Source organism: Hermetia illucens, chromosome 2, assembly GCF_905115235.1.
Source record: "Hermetia illucens chromosome 2, iHerIll2.2.curated.20191125, whole genome shotgun sequence".
NCBI classification, from domain to species: domain Eukaryota; kingdom Metazoa; phylum Arthropoda; class Insecta; order Diptera; family Stratiomyidae; genus Hermetia; species Hermetia illucens.
The window spans coordinates 98,610,259-98,625,209 of NC_051850.1; the positions used below are offsets into that span (position 1 = coordinate 98,610,259).

The following is a 14,951-nucleotide window of genomic DNA, read 5'->3' on the forward strand; positions in this document are numbered from 1 at the left end:
CCATAAGCAGAACTATCTAGTGCTAACTGCGACTCATATCATCCCAAAACCGGACATGTTCCAGTGATCAACCCATGCTTGTATGTTATGCATTATACCTGCCTTGGTATTGCACCGGCGTCATATGATAATAGTACGGCCAAAAATCAGATGGTCGAATATCCCTAACCTTGAACCTTCATTGATCGATCCACTCTTGGTCTGGCGTCACCTCACTCAAAAGTCGGTCCTTCAAGTTAAGTGGAGCCAACCCACATTTTGCCTTACAAGCAGTCACATGTGCAGGATTCGCCTGCTCTTTACTGTAAAAATAAACGCGTATTGAATTGACTTGGCGTTGATGTTGTTCCGCAATGTCAACCACATCCCAGTCTCCGATATCATGAGGAAGGTCCATCGGCTTCCAGCCAGAATTTGTCCGGCAAGTGGTTCGTGATGAATTTTGTCGATGGTTTGAATTTGATACTTATCTAATGCAAACTCCATCCGAATATCACGAGTAAACACCTTTACTATCCGTGTATCAGCTCGCACTTAGCACCTAGGTCTTATTTCATCCCAAATCCATGCCCTTCAGCATCATTCAGTAGCCACTAAAGGGATTCAGTGCCCCTTTGAACATAAGTTTGGGATCAATGCGATACACATGTAAGATATCGACTAGCCAGGTGTGCGGGATGCTATCAAAAGCCTTGGCGTAATCAATATAGTAACTAAAGAGATTTCTTTGGCTCTAATTACCTGTCCTGCAACTACCGAGACGATAATGAGTTGTTCTTTGATTCTACTCGGTAGCTCTTTTGCTCCTCGACAGAATGTTATTGGTCCGGACGTGCGCAATAACTCTTCCACTAACAATAGATGCTCTAAATTTGTAGAGGGTTGATAAGCAACTAATCGGTCCTGCACCGTGACTTTTTAGGACCAATATAGGTAATTCCCGCAGTGTAGAAAGGTGGAAATTCCTCTGGCTGACTAATGTCTTGGTTTATGCCGTCTATCAACCAACCATGTATACTGGTAATCTTTTTACACCAGAAATTCTGCACCCGATCCAGACCAGGCCCCTCGAATTTTCGGAGCTGGTTATGAATCTTCGGTAACATCCGCAAAATTCATATCCGGCATTTTAGACAAGAGAAACATCGATTGAAGATTTAATCCATCGTGGATCTTCCTTCTCGATCGCGGCTCTTGGGTTACAAACGAGGGGTCCGTGGACTAAGAAACCTGAGAGTAAGTTGCTCTCCGCTTGGTCCCATCCAACATCATATAGATGTCGACTTAGGATCCCCCCTATCCTAAACAATAATCTAGCTTTAGCCTCGTTTAGGCTCAAACTATTGGCAGTTTAACTTGATACAATTCGCATCCTTGTCGTGTTTTTGCGATTATATCAAGGAGCGTTTTCCACCTACTGCACTTTCGGTCACGTTGTTCCCAGGGCAGAGGTGAGGCGGCGTCTGATGAGTTGCTTCTACTCTGGAGGAAACCGTTAGTCCTTGTTTCTATCATATAGACTATCTGCCCGTCATTTTTGACAGCATCTTCCTTATCTTCTTTTGCGGGAGACTCACTTAATTAGCTAGATGTTAAGAAATTTGAACTCTATACAGATAGAGTATATTTAAGTCGGTACTTTTGAAGAAACTTCCACATTGTACCTATGCAATACATCTTCCATACATTACAAGGTCGCTCGATGCGTCTCTTCCTGTTTCCTAGATTCTTGAGCAATATTCTGAAAAATATTCAAAAGAATCATTATCAGCGACTCAGTGAAGTCGAAATTCCCACCTTACTTTTCTCCCCTGCTTTAAAATCAATCAATCTCCATTAACAGCTCACATTCACACATCACATTCGAATGGCTGAAGAGGAGAGATGATAGGCGTAATTTCCATAAGAATCTACTTTCGGGTTCTTCTTTTCCAGGTGCTTTTACACATAATATTATATTAAAATGTATAAAAAATGTGTATTATGTAGTATCATCATCATCATATTATGTAGTATATACATGTAAAATATGGAAAAGTCTGAAGTTTTCAAAATGTGTTGTTTTTTTTATACACCATTTCATCGGCAAGAGTATGTGTGTTTTTGAGGTGGGGGAGAGGCAAAATCTATGAACACTCAAATCTTAGTGATCCATTGTACTCGATTCACCCGTCTAACAGAATGTCCCCGTTGTGATGTTACCCGTTGTAGTTGGAGCACATCAGCACCAAAAATCTGATGTCTGACGCGTCCATAGGCGAAAACGTTTCGTGGATTCCCCTTCCTCATTACAGGATGGACACGTATCATCTTGGATAATTCCTATTCTTAACATATATATAGCTAGTGAATTATGACCAACCAGAATGCCTACAATACTTCTGCAAGACAGGATAAACTTTACAGTATGTTTATTTGGTTCTGACAGGAAAAGTTTGGTGTATCTAGCAGCATTAAGGTTCCGCCACCTGTCATTATGGGAAGCTGGTTCCCAGTTTTTGATAACACCATCAGTCAATGCTGCTGACACCCCAATTTCTGGAGTGTCACCGACGGTTGGCTACTGCAAATTATCAAAAGAGCAATTAACACTGAGGTATTATAAACATTATATTTAGATAGATGATCATCAGCAATGGATTAAAGGCGATTTGATAACATTAGTAACTTAAGATGGCTGATATGGTATCAGTTGTACATACGAACTTGCAGTGATAAGAGCTTAGATTAGTTGATTGTTGACGGGAGCTTTTTGAATCCATAAATTACGACTGGTCACTAAGACGCTAATTCCTGTTAATCAGCATGATAGTTCTTTCAATTAAATACGCCTTTCCGAGTGTTGTTGCTAATTTTATTTGGACTCTGCATAACAAGCTGCGCAAATACTTCCACGACCCAGAAAACCCCTGTTTTCCGTCGAGAAAAAAGCATGTTCCTAATGATCACACTCAGATTTCAGATATAAATGGAATTGATTATTTTCTTATCACAAGTAGTTATTTCGGTTTAATTGTTAAAAATTCGCTGTGTTTTTTCAATCAGAAATGTTATCAAAATTAAATACTCGCCGTGATTGTGACAAATGTGGTGAAAGTTCGCTGCGGTACACCATTACCAAGTAACACTTGCACGTATATAGCAAGAAGAAAAAAGCGTAAATTGATTCGAAAAGGTACGCTAATAATATTGTTTGCTGTAAATTTGGTTGGAAAATTTATTGTGTTTCGTAATTTCCAAATAAAATTTAAAACTTTGTCACATAGTGCATCACTCAATTTTATATACTAGAAAAGCAAAACCGAGGGCAGTTGAGTTAAATCTGTGATTCAAGTGAAAATAATCTGATTTAGTGCATCAATACCCCATCCTCTCATGCTGGTAATTTCTTCTAGAAACTTAATTACACGAAAATAAATTGATTCCCATGGTGATGATGACCATGTATTCCGTCAATTAATTTGCAACTTAGTTTGTTGGTTATATGCACTGGGATCAAATGTTGATTCGGTCATGAATGTCGGCGCGTCTTTCCGCTTGTATCACTGCTGGCAGTGTCTTATTCCGACATTTAGGACAAAAATAATTTGGAAATAACATATACTTACGTAAGGTATGAATATTCAAACAGAACACATTATGCGCGGTTCCACGAAAAAGGACAGATTGATTACCCATTGAGTCACAGTAGTATACCTACTATGCCACTATAGTGAAGTACAGTTTGTTCTCTTACTGTTGGGACCGCCGAACAGTAAGCATCCTCTCGTGCAAGGGTCAGTCATTTCCCCTCGTCCCCAAAAAAGGAAATCGTCCGTAGTTTTCGAAAATAACGCTTTAGCAACACAGTATTTGTGGCCAATTTTCAAAATTCAGTCAACCTGATTAATTCGGGTTGAACAATAAATGTTCATTAACTGAAGTAGACGCCTCTGGGTTTCTGGTAGGCATTTACTTTGAAAGGGGTTGTGATTGCGCCATTTAACTCGGCACGGACTTAATCTGGGTGGAGTCGAGAGACTCTCAAATCGTTTCCTAATAGCAAGTTGCTCCCGTTGACAGTGATAGTTCGTGTCTCATTGGGGTTGGTTGTCATAAATGGTTCAGATGCAATCTCAGACCGTGCTGCATGAAACAATCTTTCCAATTTTGGACAATTTGCTCGAAACATCATTTGGATAAAAAAGTGTGTAGAACATTAAACGTTGGATATCCTCTGTCGCAGCGTCCGTAAGGAGGACAAAGTGGAATAACGAAAGCACTTACTTCCTCCCTTCCACCAAGCGGTTTTGATATACCTGCCACACTTCGAACTTTTAAGCCACCGCACAAGCTTCTCTTACACTAGGTGTTCCCGTAAAGAACACTCGAAGCGATGTTTCTCACAGTATTTCACCTTGAGTAACCGCACAGCGTGTATTACTATATGGCAATACAGTAATCTCTCAATAATCCGACGTTTTGTAATTCGACATACTTGGTAGTTCGACGCATCCTCCCTTCAAGGTTACTACAATATTGTTTACATAGATTCTGGAGTTTCTCGCTGCGTGAATCTATCTCATCTCACCGCCACTCGCGCGTCCGTTCGGATTGTTCTGTAAACAGTTTTGTGTCCATAACCTATGTTGTTCTGTAGCTTGTCAGTGCGTGAATTTCCCTCTGTCCACTCTCCCCGCCGTGATGTTCGGTTTTTCTTTTTTAAAAATCATCATCATTATCATCAACGGCGCAACAATTGGTATTCGGTCTAGGCCTGTCTTAATAAGGAACTCCAGACATCCCGGTTTTGCGCCGAGGTCCACCAATTCCACCAATATCCCTAAAAGCTGTCTGGCGTCCTGACCTACGCCATGGCTCCATCTTAGGCAGGGTCTGCCTCGTCTTCTTTTTCTATTATAGATATTGCCCTTAGAGACTTTCCGGGCTGGATCATCCTCTTCCATACTGATTAAGTGACCCGCCCACCGTAACCTATTGAGCCGGATTTTATCCACAACCGGCTGGTCATGGTATCGCTCATAGATTTCGTCGTTATGTAGGTTACGGAATCGGCCATCCTCATGTAGGGGGCCAAAAATTCTTCGGAGGATTCTTCCCTCGAACGCGCCCAAGAGTTCGCAATTCTTCTTTCTTAGAACTCAAGTCTCCGAGGAATACATGAGGACTGGCAAGATCATTATCTTGTACAGTAAGAGCTTTGACCCTATAGTGAGACGTTTCGAGCGGAAAAGTTTTTGCTGAAATAGGCTCTGTTGACTGCCAACAACCGTGCACGGATTTCATCATCGTAGCTGTTATCGGTTGTGATTTTTGATCCTAGACAGGGGAAATTATTAATGGTCTAAAAGTTGTATTCTCCTATCCTTATTCTTCCCGTTTGATCAGTGCGATTTGATGTTGTTGGTTGATTGGTTTTTGACGCTGACGGTGCCAAGATATACTTCAACATGTTGCCTTCATTGGTGTGCAACCTAAGATCTCGCGCCAATAGCCGCCTGCTCGATCTGGATGAAGGCAGTTTGTACGTCTCGGGTCGTTCTTCCCATGATGTCGATACCGTCAGCATAGGCCAGTAGTTAGATGGACTTAAAGAGGATCATACCTCTTGCATTTGCCTCAGCATCACGGATCACTTTTTCGAGGGCCAGGTTAAAGAGGACTCATGATAGGACATCCCCTTGTTACAGACCGTTGTTGATGTCGAATGATCTTGAGAGTGATCCTGCTGCTGTTATCTGGCCTCGCACATTGGTCAGGGTCAGCCTACTCAGCCTTATCAATTTCGTCGGGATACTGAATTCTCTCATGGCCGTGTATAGTTTTACCCTGGATATGCCATCATAGGCGGCTTTAAAGTCCATAAATAAATGATGCAACTGGTGTCCATATTCCAACAGTTTTTCCATCGCTTGCCCCCACAGAGAAAATCTGATCTGTTGCTGATTTGCCTGGAGTGAAGCCTCTTTGGTATGGGCCAGTGATGTTCTGGGCGTATGGAGCTATCCGGTCTAGCAAGATAGAGGAGAATATCTTACAGATGGTACTCAGCAACTTGATACCTCTATAATTGCTGCACTACGTGATATCTCCCTCTTTATGTATGAGACAGATAATGCCTCGTTGTCAATCGTCAGGCATTCATTCGCTGCGCTTGAGCACAAGTTGATGAACCATTTGGTGTAATTAGTCACCTCGATATTTAACCAATTCGGTTACAATTCCATCGGCTCTTGGCGACTTATGATTTTTAAGCCGATGGCTGTTTCTTCTGTACTTGGTGGTGGCAGTATTTGTCCGTCGTCTTCAGTTGGTGGGACCTCCAACTCGCCGATGTTCTGGTTGTTCAGTAGTTCAACAAAGTACTCAACTTATCGCTCCAATATGCCCATTCAATCGAAAATCAGATTTCTTTCTTTGTCTCGGCAGGATGAGCATCGATGTGTATAAAGCTTCATCCTACTGACTTGTTGGTAAAACTTCTGCGCCTGGTGCGGTTGCTCCCTGTACTTTTCTAGTTCACAGATTTGTTGGTTCTCCCAGGCTTCCTTTTTCCGTCTGTGAAGACGCTTCTCTGCTCGACGGAGTTTGTGATAAGTCTCTGCGCGTGCCCGCGTTCTTTGAGAAGGAGCATTACTCGGTATGCATCATTCTTCCGTTCCGTTACTAGCTTACATTCATCGTCAAACCAACCATTCCGGCTGTTTTTGCGGCTGGGGCCAAGTATGTTTGTGGCCGTATCCATGATAACGTTCTTCAGGTGATTGTGGAAATAATTTGTTGATGCTTCATCTCCAGGACACCTGTTACTGCGGTTATTGCGGCATCCATTTCGCTCTTATAGGTGTTGCGGAGGGCTGTGTTGTGGATGGCTTGAGTATTAACTCTCACCTGATTGTCAAAGGGGATTCTGGGTAGTGTTGTTATTCGAGCTCGGAACACCATGCCAACGAGATAGTGATCCGAGTCTATATTGCCCCCCCTATATGTTCTGATATTCATCAAGGCTGAGAGATGGCAGCGCTCGATCAACACGTGGTCGGTTTGGTTGAAAGTGGTCAGGGTCAACAACAACAACAACCATTTCGTGTGACACTGCTAATTGAATAATCTGTAGTCCGTTATCATTTTTTTTTTTCGTGTAAGCTATGGGAACCAACGTATCGCCTGAATACGGGCTCCTTCCCTACTTGGCTGTTAAAATCCCCAAGTATGATTTTGATATCATATCTGGGACAGGCTTCGCGGATTCGTTCTACTGCCTCGTAGAAGGTATCCTTCTCCGACTCTGCAGTCTTCTTTATAGGGGTGTGAACGTTAATAAGGCTTATATTTCTAAACTTGCCTCGGAACCGCAGAGTGCATAGCCGTTCGCTTATGTTTTGAAAACCGATAACAGCAGGTTTTTTTGGCTGACTAAGAAACCTACTCCGAGCACATTGTTTACTGGATGGCCACTATAATATATGGTGTGGCTACTCTTCCCCAGGAAACCGGTTCCTCTCCAACTTATCTCCTGTAACGCTGTTACATCAATCCTATATTGGGGCAGGGTATCGACTAGCAGCTTAATCTCTGTACACAAGTGTACGTTCCATGAGAAAATGCGCAAATTGTTATTCCTTTGTCGTTGCGGGTTCGTCGTTGTGTAATCCGTCCAGTCCGAGGCTCCTATTGTGGCTTCGTAACAAGTTGTTTTCCTGTAGGGCTGTCAGTCCTACTCAATCGCCAACCTGGAGGACCAGTTCATACAATTTGTCCCGTTTTTTGGCGCGGGAGACTCGCCTTCATCCTTCTCCGTCTGCAGCTTTTCATTACGAAAGAGCTCCCAGTGGTCACCACGTGGAAGTGGAGATAGGGTTTGGTAGTAGAGCTGTTGGTGTTGGCTCAGCAGGCGTTTCCCAGGTTTTATGCTCCATCGTGGGTACCAATCCACCTTTTGCCCTGGGACCTATAATACCCTTGTAAAAATGGCGGCCCCAAAGTCGAAACGTAAACACAAAACTTTGACCATAAAAGATAAGAGGACCAAGTGTGGAGAAACCCAGACTGCTACGATATCAGAAGAGCAACAGGTTATGTCATTTTAAAAAATGAGGATAAAATTGAAGAAGTCGGGAAGCCAGAAATTCAGCGATTCAAGTATAAAACGTTTTGTTTGTTTTCTCTGTGAATATATGCCGGTTATGTGTATGCATTTGGTATGTCGGACTGCAGTAAATTTAAATGGTAAAGTCAATTTTAAGCTACTGTAGCTTTGTTAGTAATAATACGATTTTGATCAAATTTGGGGATAACATGCTTCATACTAAAATCTACTGTTTTCATAACTCTAGAATAATCTTAAAGGAGTTTCTACTCTATTTCCCCAAAAATATAGTAGTATACTATTATACCCTTAACTTGAGAAGATATCGATATGGAGAGTATTTTCGGCCCTGCACACAGTATAGAGCCAGCCTGGTGCAAACCCTCTGCAATTTTAGGCGACATATTGAAAAACAAAGTCCAATTTTTTTATCAGAGTATAATAATAATAATAATCAACAACATTCTGTCCGAGCAGCACAAGGGCTGCCGAGTTGGGTCAAGGGGTTGCAAAGAGCAACCCATTATCAACTCAGTAGTTGTAGCACAAGCAACTAGAGGCCAAAAAACCTCTTTAGTTGCTATATTGATTATGGCTAGTCGATATCCTACATCTGTATCGCATTGATCCGAAACTAATAAAGTTTTTGGCGACAGTCATGGAAGGGTGGTATACCACCCTATCAGTGCGTACATCTGAGGGTGCTAATACATCAGAGCCCATCCGTATACAGAGGGGCATCTTCCAGGGGGATTCGTTGAGCCCCCTTTAGTTTTGTAAGGCACTGATCCCACTTTCATGGCTACTCATTAATGCTAGAAGGCATGGTTTTTCAATAAACTTTGACCTACGTGCTAAGCGCGAACTGTCACATTTGATGTACTTAGATGATATGATGATGATGAATATGGATATGTTCAGCCGTGATATTCGGATGCAGTTTGGATTAGACAAGTGTCGAATCCAAGCCATCCGCAAAGGTCATCACGAGCCGCATTCCGGACATAGCATTGGTGACCTCCACATCGAAACTATAACCGAGGCAGATTTCTTCAAGTACCTAGGAATTCTGCAAGGAACCCTTGTTCGAGTTGGTGATCTGAAGGATGCTGGTGCTGAAATCGCATCTCTCGGGGAAAAATAAAATAAGCGCATTGAATGTATTCTCTACTGGCTTATGCATTCAGAATATTGCCGTGGACGAAGACCGATCTGGAAAGCGTCCAGCGGCAGATACGGAAAAGTATGTCCAAATTTCAAATGTATCATCCAAAGTCTGCCGTGGAGCAGATGAACCTGCCTCGGAATGGAAGTCGAAGGCAATGCACGGTAAACACGTGAATTATCTTTGGCAGCCATTTGTCGATTTGCATTTATCGAACAGATGGCAATGTGCTGGGGCGAGCATTTTGCTGAGACGGAAGGATTCATGGGTGCCATTCAAGATGGCGTGGTCGAGCTTATAAAAAGCTCATCATGAAAGAACGGGTGGAGAATGATCAGTGCAGAATGTGTGGTACGGCGTTAGAGACGTTGGACCATCTCATTTTTGGCTGTATTTGTATGGCACCGGTGCAATACATCACCAGGCATAATGCTGTATGTAAGGTTATCCGTCGAAACCTTGCATACAAGCATGGGCTGATCTCGGAAACTTGTCCGGTTTATTGATATGAGCCGGAAGCAGTACTTAATAGTTCTGCTTACAGCATGTATTGGGACCGGCGAGTTATGACTGATCACCAAACTGCACATAACAAGCCTGAAGTACTGTTAATTGACAAGACGGGTCGCTCCGTGTATATAATTGATGTTGCTATCCCCGATAACAACAACATCGAACGAAAATACGTGGAGAAGAAAGTGAGCTGTAAGCCACTGGCTCGAGAAATCAAAGAAATTTGGCTCTCCCATTGACCTACCACTGGCCACTACCACCAGGGCCCCTTTAGTTTTTAAGTAGGTAGGATCGTCCAAGCCTAAATGCTTGACACTTAGTGCTAGTATTAGGTAAAATCCGTCATCTGCCGCGATTGTGATAACTCGGATAATAATAATAATCGTTGGCGCAAAAACCAATTGGATCAGGACCATGAAGTGTGAGCACTTTATTCAAGACCTTAACGGCACCCTACAGGATCATAGTTCCCTATGGGAGGCAATGTAGTCAGCATTGCGCTCGCCCGAGATTATTACCAGGGCTGTTTTATTTACAAATTGCCCTATTTATTATTTTATACAAATTTTCATATTGTAAATTATTTACTGCTCACAAAACATTTGCAAAAATTTTGATGGTCCGTACACCTTTGGTAATCCGACACGTTTTTGGTCCCATAACTGTTGAATTATCAAGAGTCTACTACAGTTTCGCATTTCTTGGTATAAACGACTCGCCCACGGTTATGTGAATGATATCGCGCATCCGATTGTCAGGAATGCGTTCAAAAATGTTTATGGAATGCGCAATAATCAGTAATTTAAACATTCAGGTGGTGCTTTCTTTTTCTATATTGGAACGTTCGTGTTTTCTCGCCAATTAGATAGGATTCTACCATCCTCAATAACGCCATTGAAAAACTCACTCGGCAAGGGTTTTGCGTACCAGCTCTTCGCTTCCCATAACTCAACTCCGATGCCCTTACATGCCTAATAATTTAATCATCACATTTCTGTTTTCTAATGAACGCATTCAGACCTATGTGTTATACTACTTGCATTATGTTAGTATTCACAGATTTTACGTAGAATAATGAATTCATAAATCAACCCAAAGGATTTAGCAGTAATTGGTGTTCACCATGGTTCTTGTCGCCTTCCATGTTTCGATACTTGAGATGGCAGTTCCGTACCACTTAACATTCTATGGCAGTTTTTATGCTACATAATCTACGCCACAAGCTTACTCTATGATCTTCTTTATCCGTCTTGATTACTACGATTGGTTTTACGGAAAGCACGTCGATAGGAGTCATCTGCATAGCCTTTATGCTTGTGGCATTATATCATGGGCTTTTGGATACGAATAAGTCCGTCAAAAAATGCTACACAACCTACGTCACCAATTATAAAAAGCAATAATATTTTTGATGAAAAATAGCTCTTCATTGTCTCCACATTAGGCTTAATTTTACTTAGAGGTTTTACTATGATGCGGAACGTAATATATTGCGTCAGCTTTCCCTTCCTCCTCTAGTCGCCTGCAAAGCACTCAGATATAATCCTTGTTTATGCTGACAAAACCTTGCTTGCAGTTAATGAAATTCATATTGTTTTGTCATAACCCGTGTTTCAATAACAATATCAAAAGCCTAACGCAACATATTCTTTGTTTATCAACCTTTCAACCCTTATTATGCATTACGATATTATTTGAGAAACCATATTTGCGGTACCAGAGAGCTGACAAATAACGCTCCACTTCTTCCACTCATCGATAAGGATATCTAATACCCGAATTAACAAAGCATTTAATTTGGAAGAATTATAATATTATATTATGGTAATTGGCTTTTTTATCCCTTGTGTCATAAATCATAACGATCATATGTTGAATCTAATGTTGCTAAAGCATCAAGGTACATCAGTTCGGTGTTACCATGGACGAACTGGATGTTCTGTCCTTTGATTAGACAGGAAGGCTACAATAAATCATCAGTCAAAGCTATTGGATCGATGGCAGAATACAAAGTGATCAAATTCCGCTTTGGACTTCAATTACTCACGAAGTTTAACCTCGATGCGGTGAGTGATATTTTTCTCCGTCATAAGTCGCTCTGGCAGCACCTATTAATTTATCCGCAATGCATCAGAGCACCCCAAATACCCTCCTTTTAGATACGGTCGAAAATTCTCATGAAGCGGAGTTCTAAATTAAGCGCAGCATCTTACAATAATTCGTGATATGTTGACGTCATTCAGAGCAAAAACCTGGCAGCTCTTTTCCCGTGCTGCTCCAAAATTATCCCAGATTATATCCTTGCGATAACAGAGAAAACGCAGATATCACACTCAAGGCGGGTGCTCTTGGTCAGGATATTAACGGTCATCTCCTTCTTTCATTTCCTCAGAAACATTTCAGATTCTCGAGCTTTGTCGATAAGTAGATATAGTAACTAACTAGCTCTAAAATTGGCAGGAAATAGTTCAATCAGTATTCACATAATAGAATTACTAGCCACTCCACCAGAGAAAGATGATTAATCGGATATGCATTCTTTTGTGATGCAACTGTATTTCAATCCCCGGTTTGTTACCGGCATTTTGAAAAACACATATGTTCATTTACATTAAAATCATGGGACTTTTGAAAGACAAATAATTCATGGCAACGATCCATCGGGAACTTGTAAGGCTGAAGCTACTCCTGATTACCGCAACATATAACCGAAACTCAGTGAGCAAAAAATAATAGTCTAGACCGATTTCAGCCTCCATCTTCTTACGATTATCCAGAAAACAACTACTATGTCTACTGCTGACAACGATTTGGTAGACCTAATTAGTTCTTCACCATCAGCCAATTGAAACCCAATGTGCTGATATATCATTGCACTTGTCATTCTAGTAATGTAGGCGAGGTCTTTCTGCAGATCTGCAGAGAGTGTGAGATGTGACAGTTCTTCTGGTTGAAAAAAATCATTTGAGGAAGCATCCCTCTTCATTACCAATAGCATCCAACGCGCGCTCTAAAATCTATCTTCACGGTTCTTTTTGATCATCGATAGAATAGAAATGACAATAACCTCTCAACCTTCAATCAAGGTTAGGCTCCAATCGAATCTTAGGAGCGATTTCCTTGTTTTTTTCTGGCAATGTCAAAACAAAATGAGGAGGATTGCCTGTATCACTGAAATCAACATAGAGAGGCAATTCATTCAACCACTGCGCCACAAGCATCGCCGTCATCGAAGTTGAAGACAAATGAAGAGAAATCAGACAAATGTAGCCACGAAAAGCAACAGGATTAACAACATTGTATTTGAGGAGCCGTAAGCAGCGAAGGGGGGACCCAGGTTTGCCATGAATGGAAGCACTGCTACTACTCTCCATCTGATTATGCAAAGTGAAACACCGTGAGAAAGATACGACCACTGCTAGTGAGACCCACATACCTAGATTTCCCTAAGGTAAGTACTTCGGATCGATGTTCCTCAGCTCAGCAAAATATTCCTTGATATACCCAACTCCACTGTTCATATGAGTTCACATTATATGGTGATGCTGCTAGATACTTCTTACTTTGCGATAAATTTACCTGAAATACAAGACTTCGACCTTCTATAACTTTGTTGATAATTGTTGGATTTCCTTCAAACCTTTCAAATTGCGTATTATATTATTAGTTATAATAGTTTTGTGCTTCTAGGATGAACCTTAAAAGGGATTTCGGATAAATTTCTGAAAAAAAAGTATTAGACTATATTATTTTGATTCCTAGATTTTGTGTAGACGCACCATTTTTATTTTTTTCAAATTTTTCGGTTGGATACATTCTGAGAACGAGACCTGTTAGACTTGTGGCGGCATACATATATTTTGAGCCCTCCGCCCCCTATGTTTCACCCAATATCAGAAATAAGACCACCTTCGAAAAGTACTAGTCAAGCCCTTCCATTTGATACCCCACAAAAATTGTACACCTCCTTTCATATCTATGACGAGGCCCTCTTAAACTCAACTGAAATTGGCGTCACATACTGTATGTAAAAAGATTCGCAGACCACATGTTCCCACCAAATTTTCTGACAATAACTTCTGCTGTTTTTTAATAAATCGGGTGTGACAGACAGGTAGACAGACACTAAATCGATTCTAGTAAGGTTTTGTTTCACATGAATCCATAAAAAATATGGTAATATATTAGTTTAAAATAATTGGCTGAGTGAACCCGCAACTGCAGGCGATCAGTTGTTATATATTAGACCAATTTACTATACCGGCCCCTCAATTGGTTAATATTTTAGAGTGCTGTTTTTTTTTTTTTTGTGCGTAAACGGAGGTGGAAAATCTTAGAAAGACACGTCCGCCGCCCGAACGGCGGAACAACAGCGGGCGCGTGTGGGATTCACACCCACTAAAAACCACCCCCGGTCTCTTCAGCCCCAGCCCCGCGGGACCACCATTGAGGTATTACTTCGCGGGGTAGGTTTGCTCTTAGGCACTCATCCTTCTCCTATTTGCAGCTTTCCTCCTTCTTTGTTCTTTCAGAGCCAGAGATCAAGCGACTCTGACCTTGCCGCATTTCTACGCTGTGCATGCCCCTCTATATGTCTTGCATTGTACAGGACACTCATTTCTTTGGCCAGAATGTCAACCGGGATCATGCCTACCACCACCAATACTGCCTCATCTGATGTGGTTCACCTGCTTCCGTCTCTGAGAGTTTGCAAGCGCCTCTGCCCACACAGGTGACGAGTAGAGCAGGATGGAGCGCACCACTCCGGCTAGCACCAACCTCCGGCAATGTTTCGGCCCGCCAATATTTGACAACATTTTTGCAAGTGCCGTGGTGGCACCGGCTGCCTTTTGGCATGCATTCTCTAGGTGTTCCCTAAAACTCAATTTGGTGTCAATTATTACCCCCAGGTATTTGATAACCGGCTTTGATGCGACCGTATGTCCACCGACCTCCACTTTTACAGTGTTATTTTTCCTGCGTTTTGTTATTAAGACCGCTTCCGTTTTCGCGTCCGCCAAGGTCAGCCCGGCCTTTTCTGGCCAGGACTTTACCGCTCTCACTGTTTCCGTTGCGTAAACCTCCACATCTTCTGGGTGTTTTGCTGCAACAACCACAGCTAGGTCATCAGCAAAGCCGACAATCGTAGTCCCCTCTGGGACGGGAAGAGCAAGCACCCCATTA

The 14,951-nt window shown here is 41.9% G+C and overlaps 1 protein-coding gene across 3 annotated transcripts in view; it reads left to right on the forward strand.

The window, feature by feature from the left end:
- The window catches only part of LOC119649264 (adenosine deaminase 2-like), a 64,426-nt gene that overhangs the window by 16,111 nt on the left and 33,364 nt on the right, over nucleotides 1–14,951 (forward strand). The window contains exon 1 of one of the 3 annotated variants that reach the window (XM_038051351.1): nucleotides 2,917–3,175. The exons of 1 other annotated variant lie outside the window; for it this stretch is intronic. Coding sequence is in view for 1 of the 2 variants with exons in the window: in XM_038051350.1 (XP_037907278.1) it covers nucleotides 3,376–3,381 (6 nt within the window). In the remaining variant the exon portion in view is untranslated. Of the gene's footprint in view, nucleotides 1–2,916; nucleotides 3,176–3,197; nucleotides 3,382–14,951 lie in introns of those variants that run through there. One more of the 3 variants, XM_038051350.1, reaches the window with a different exon arrangement.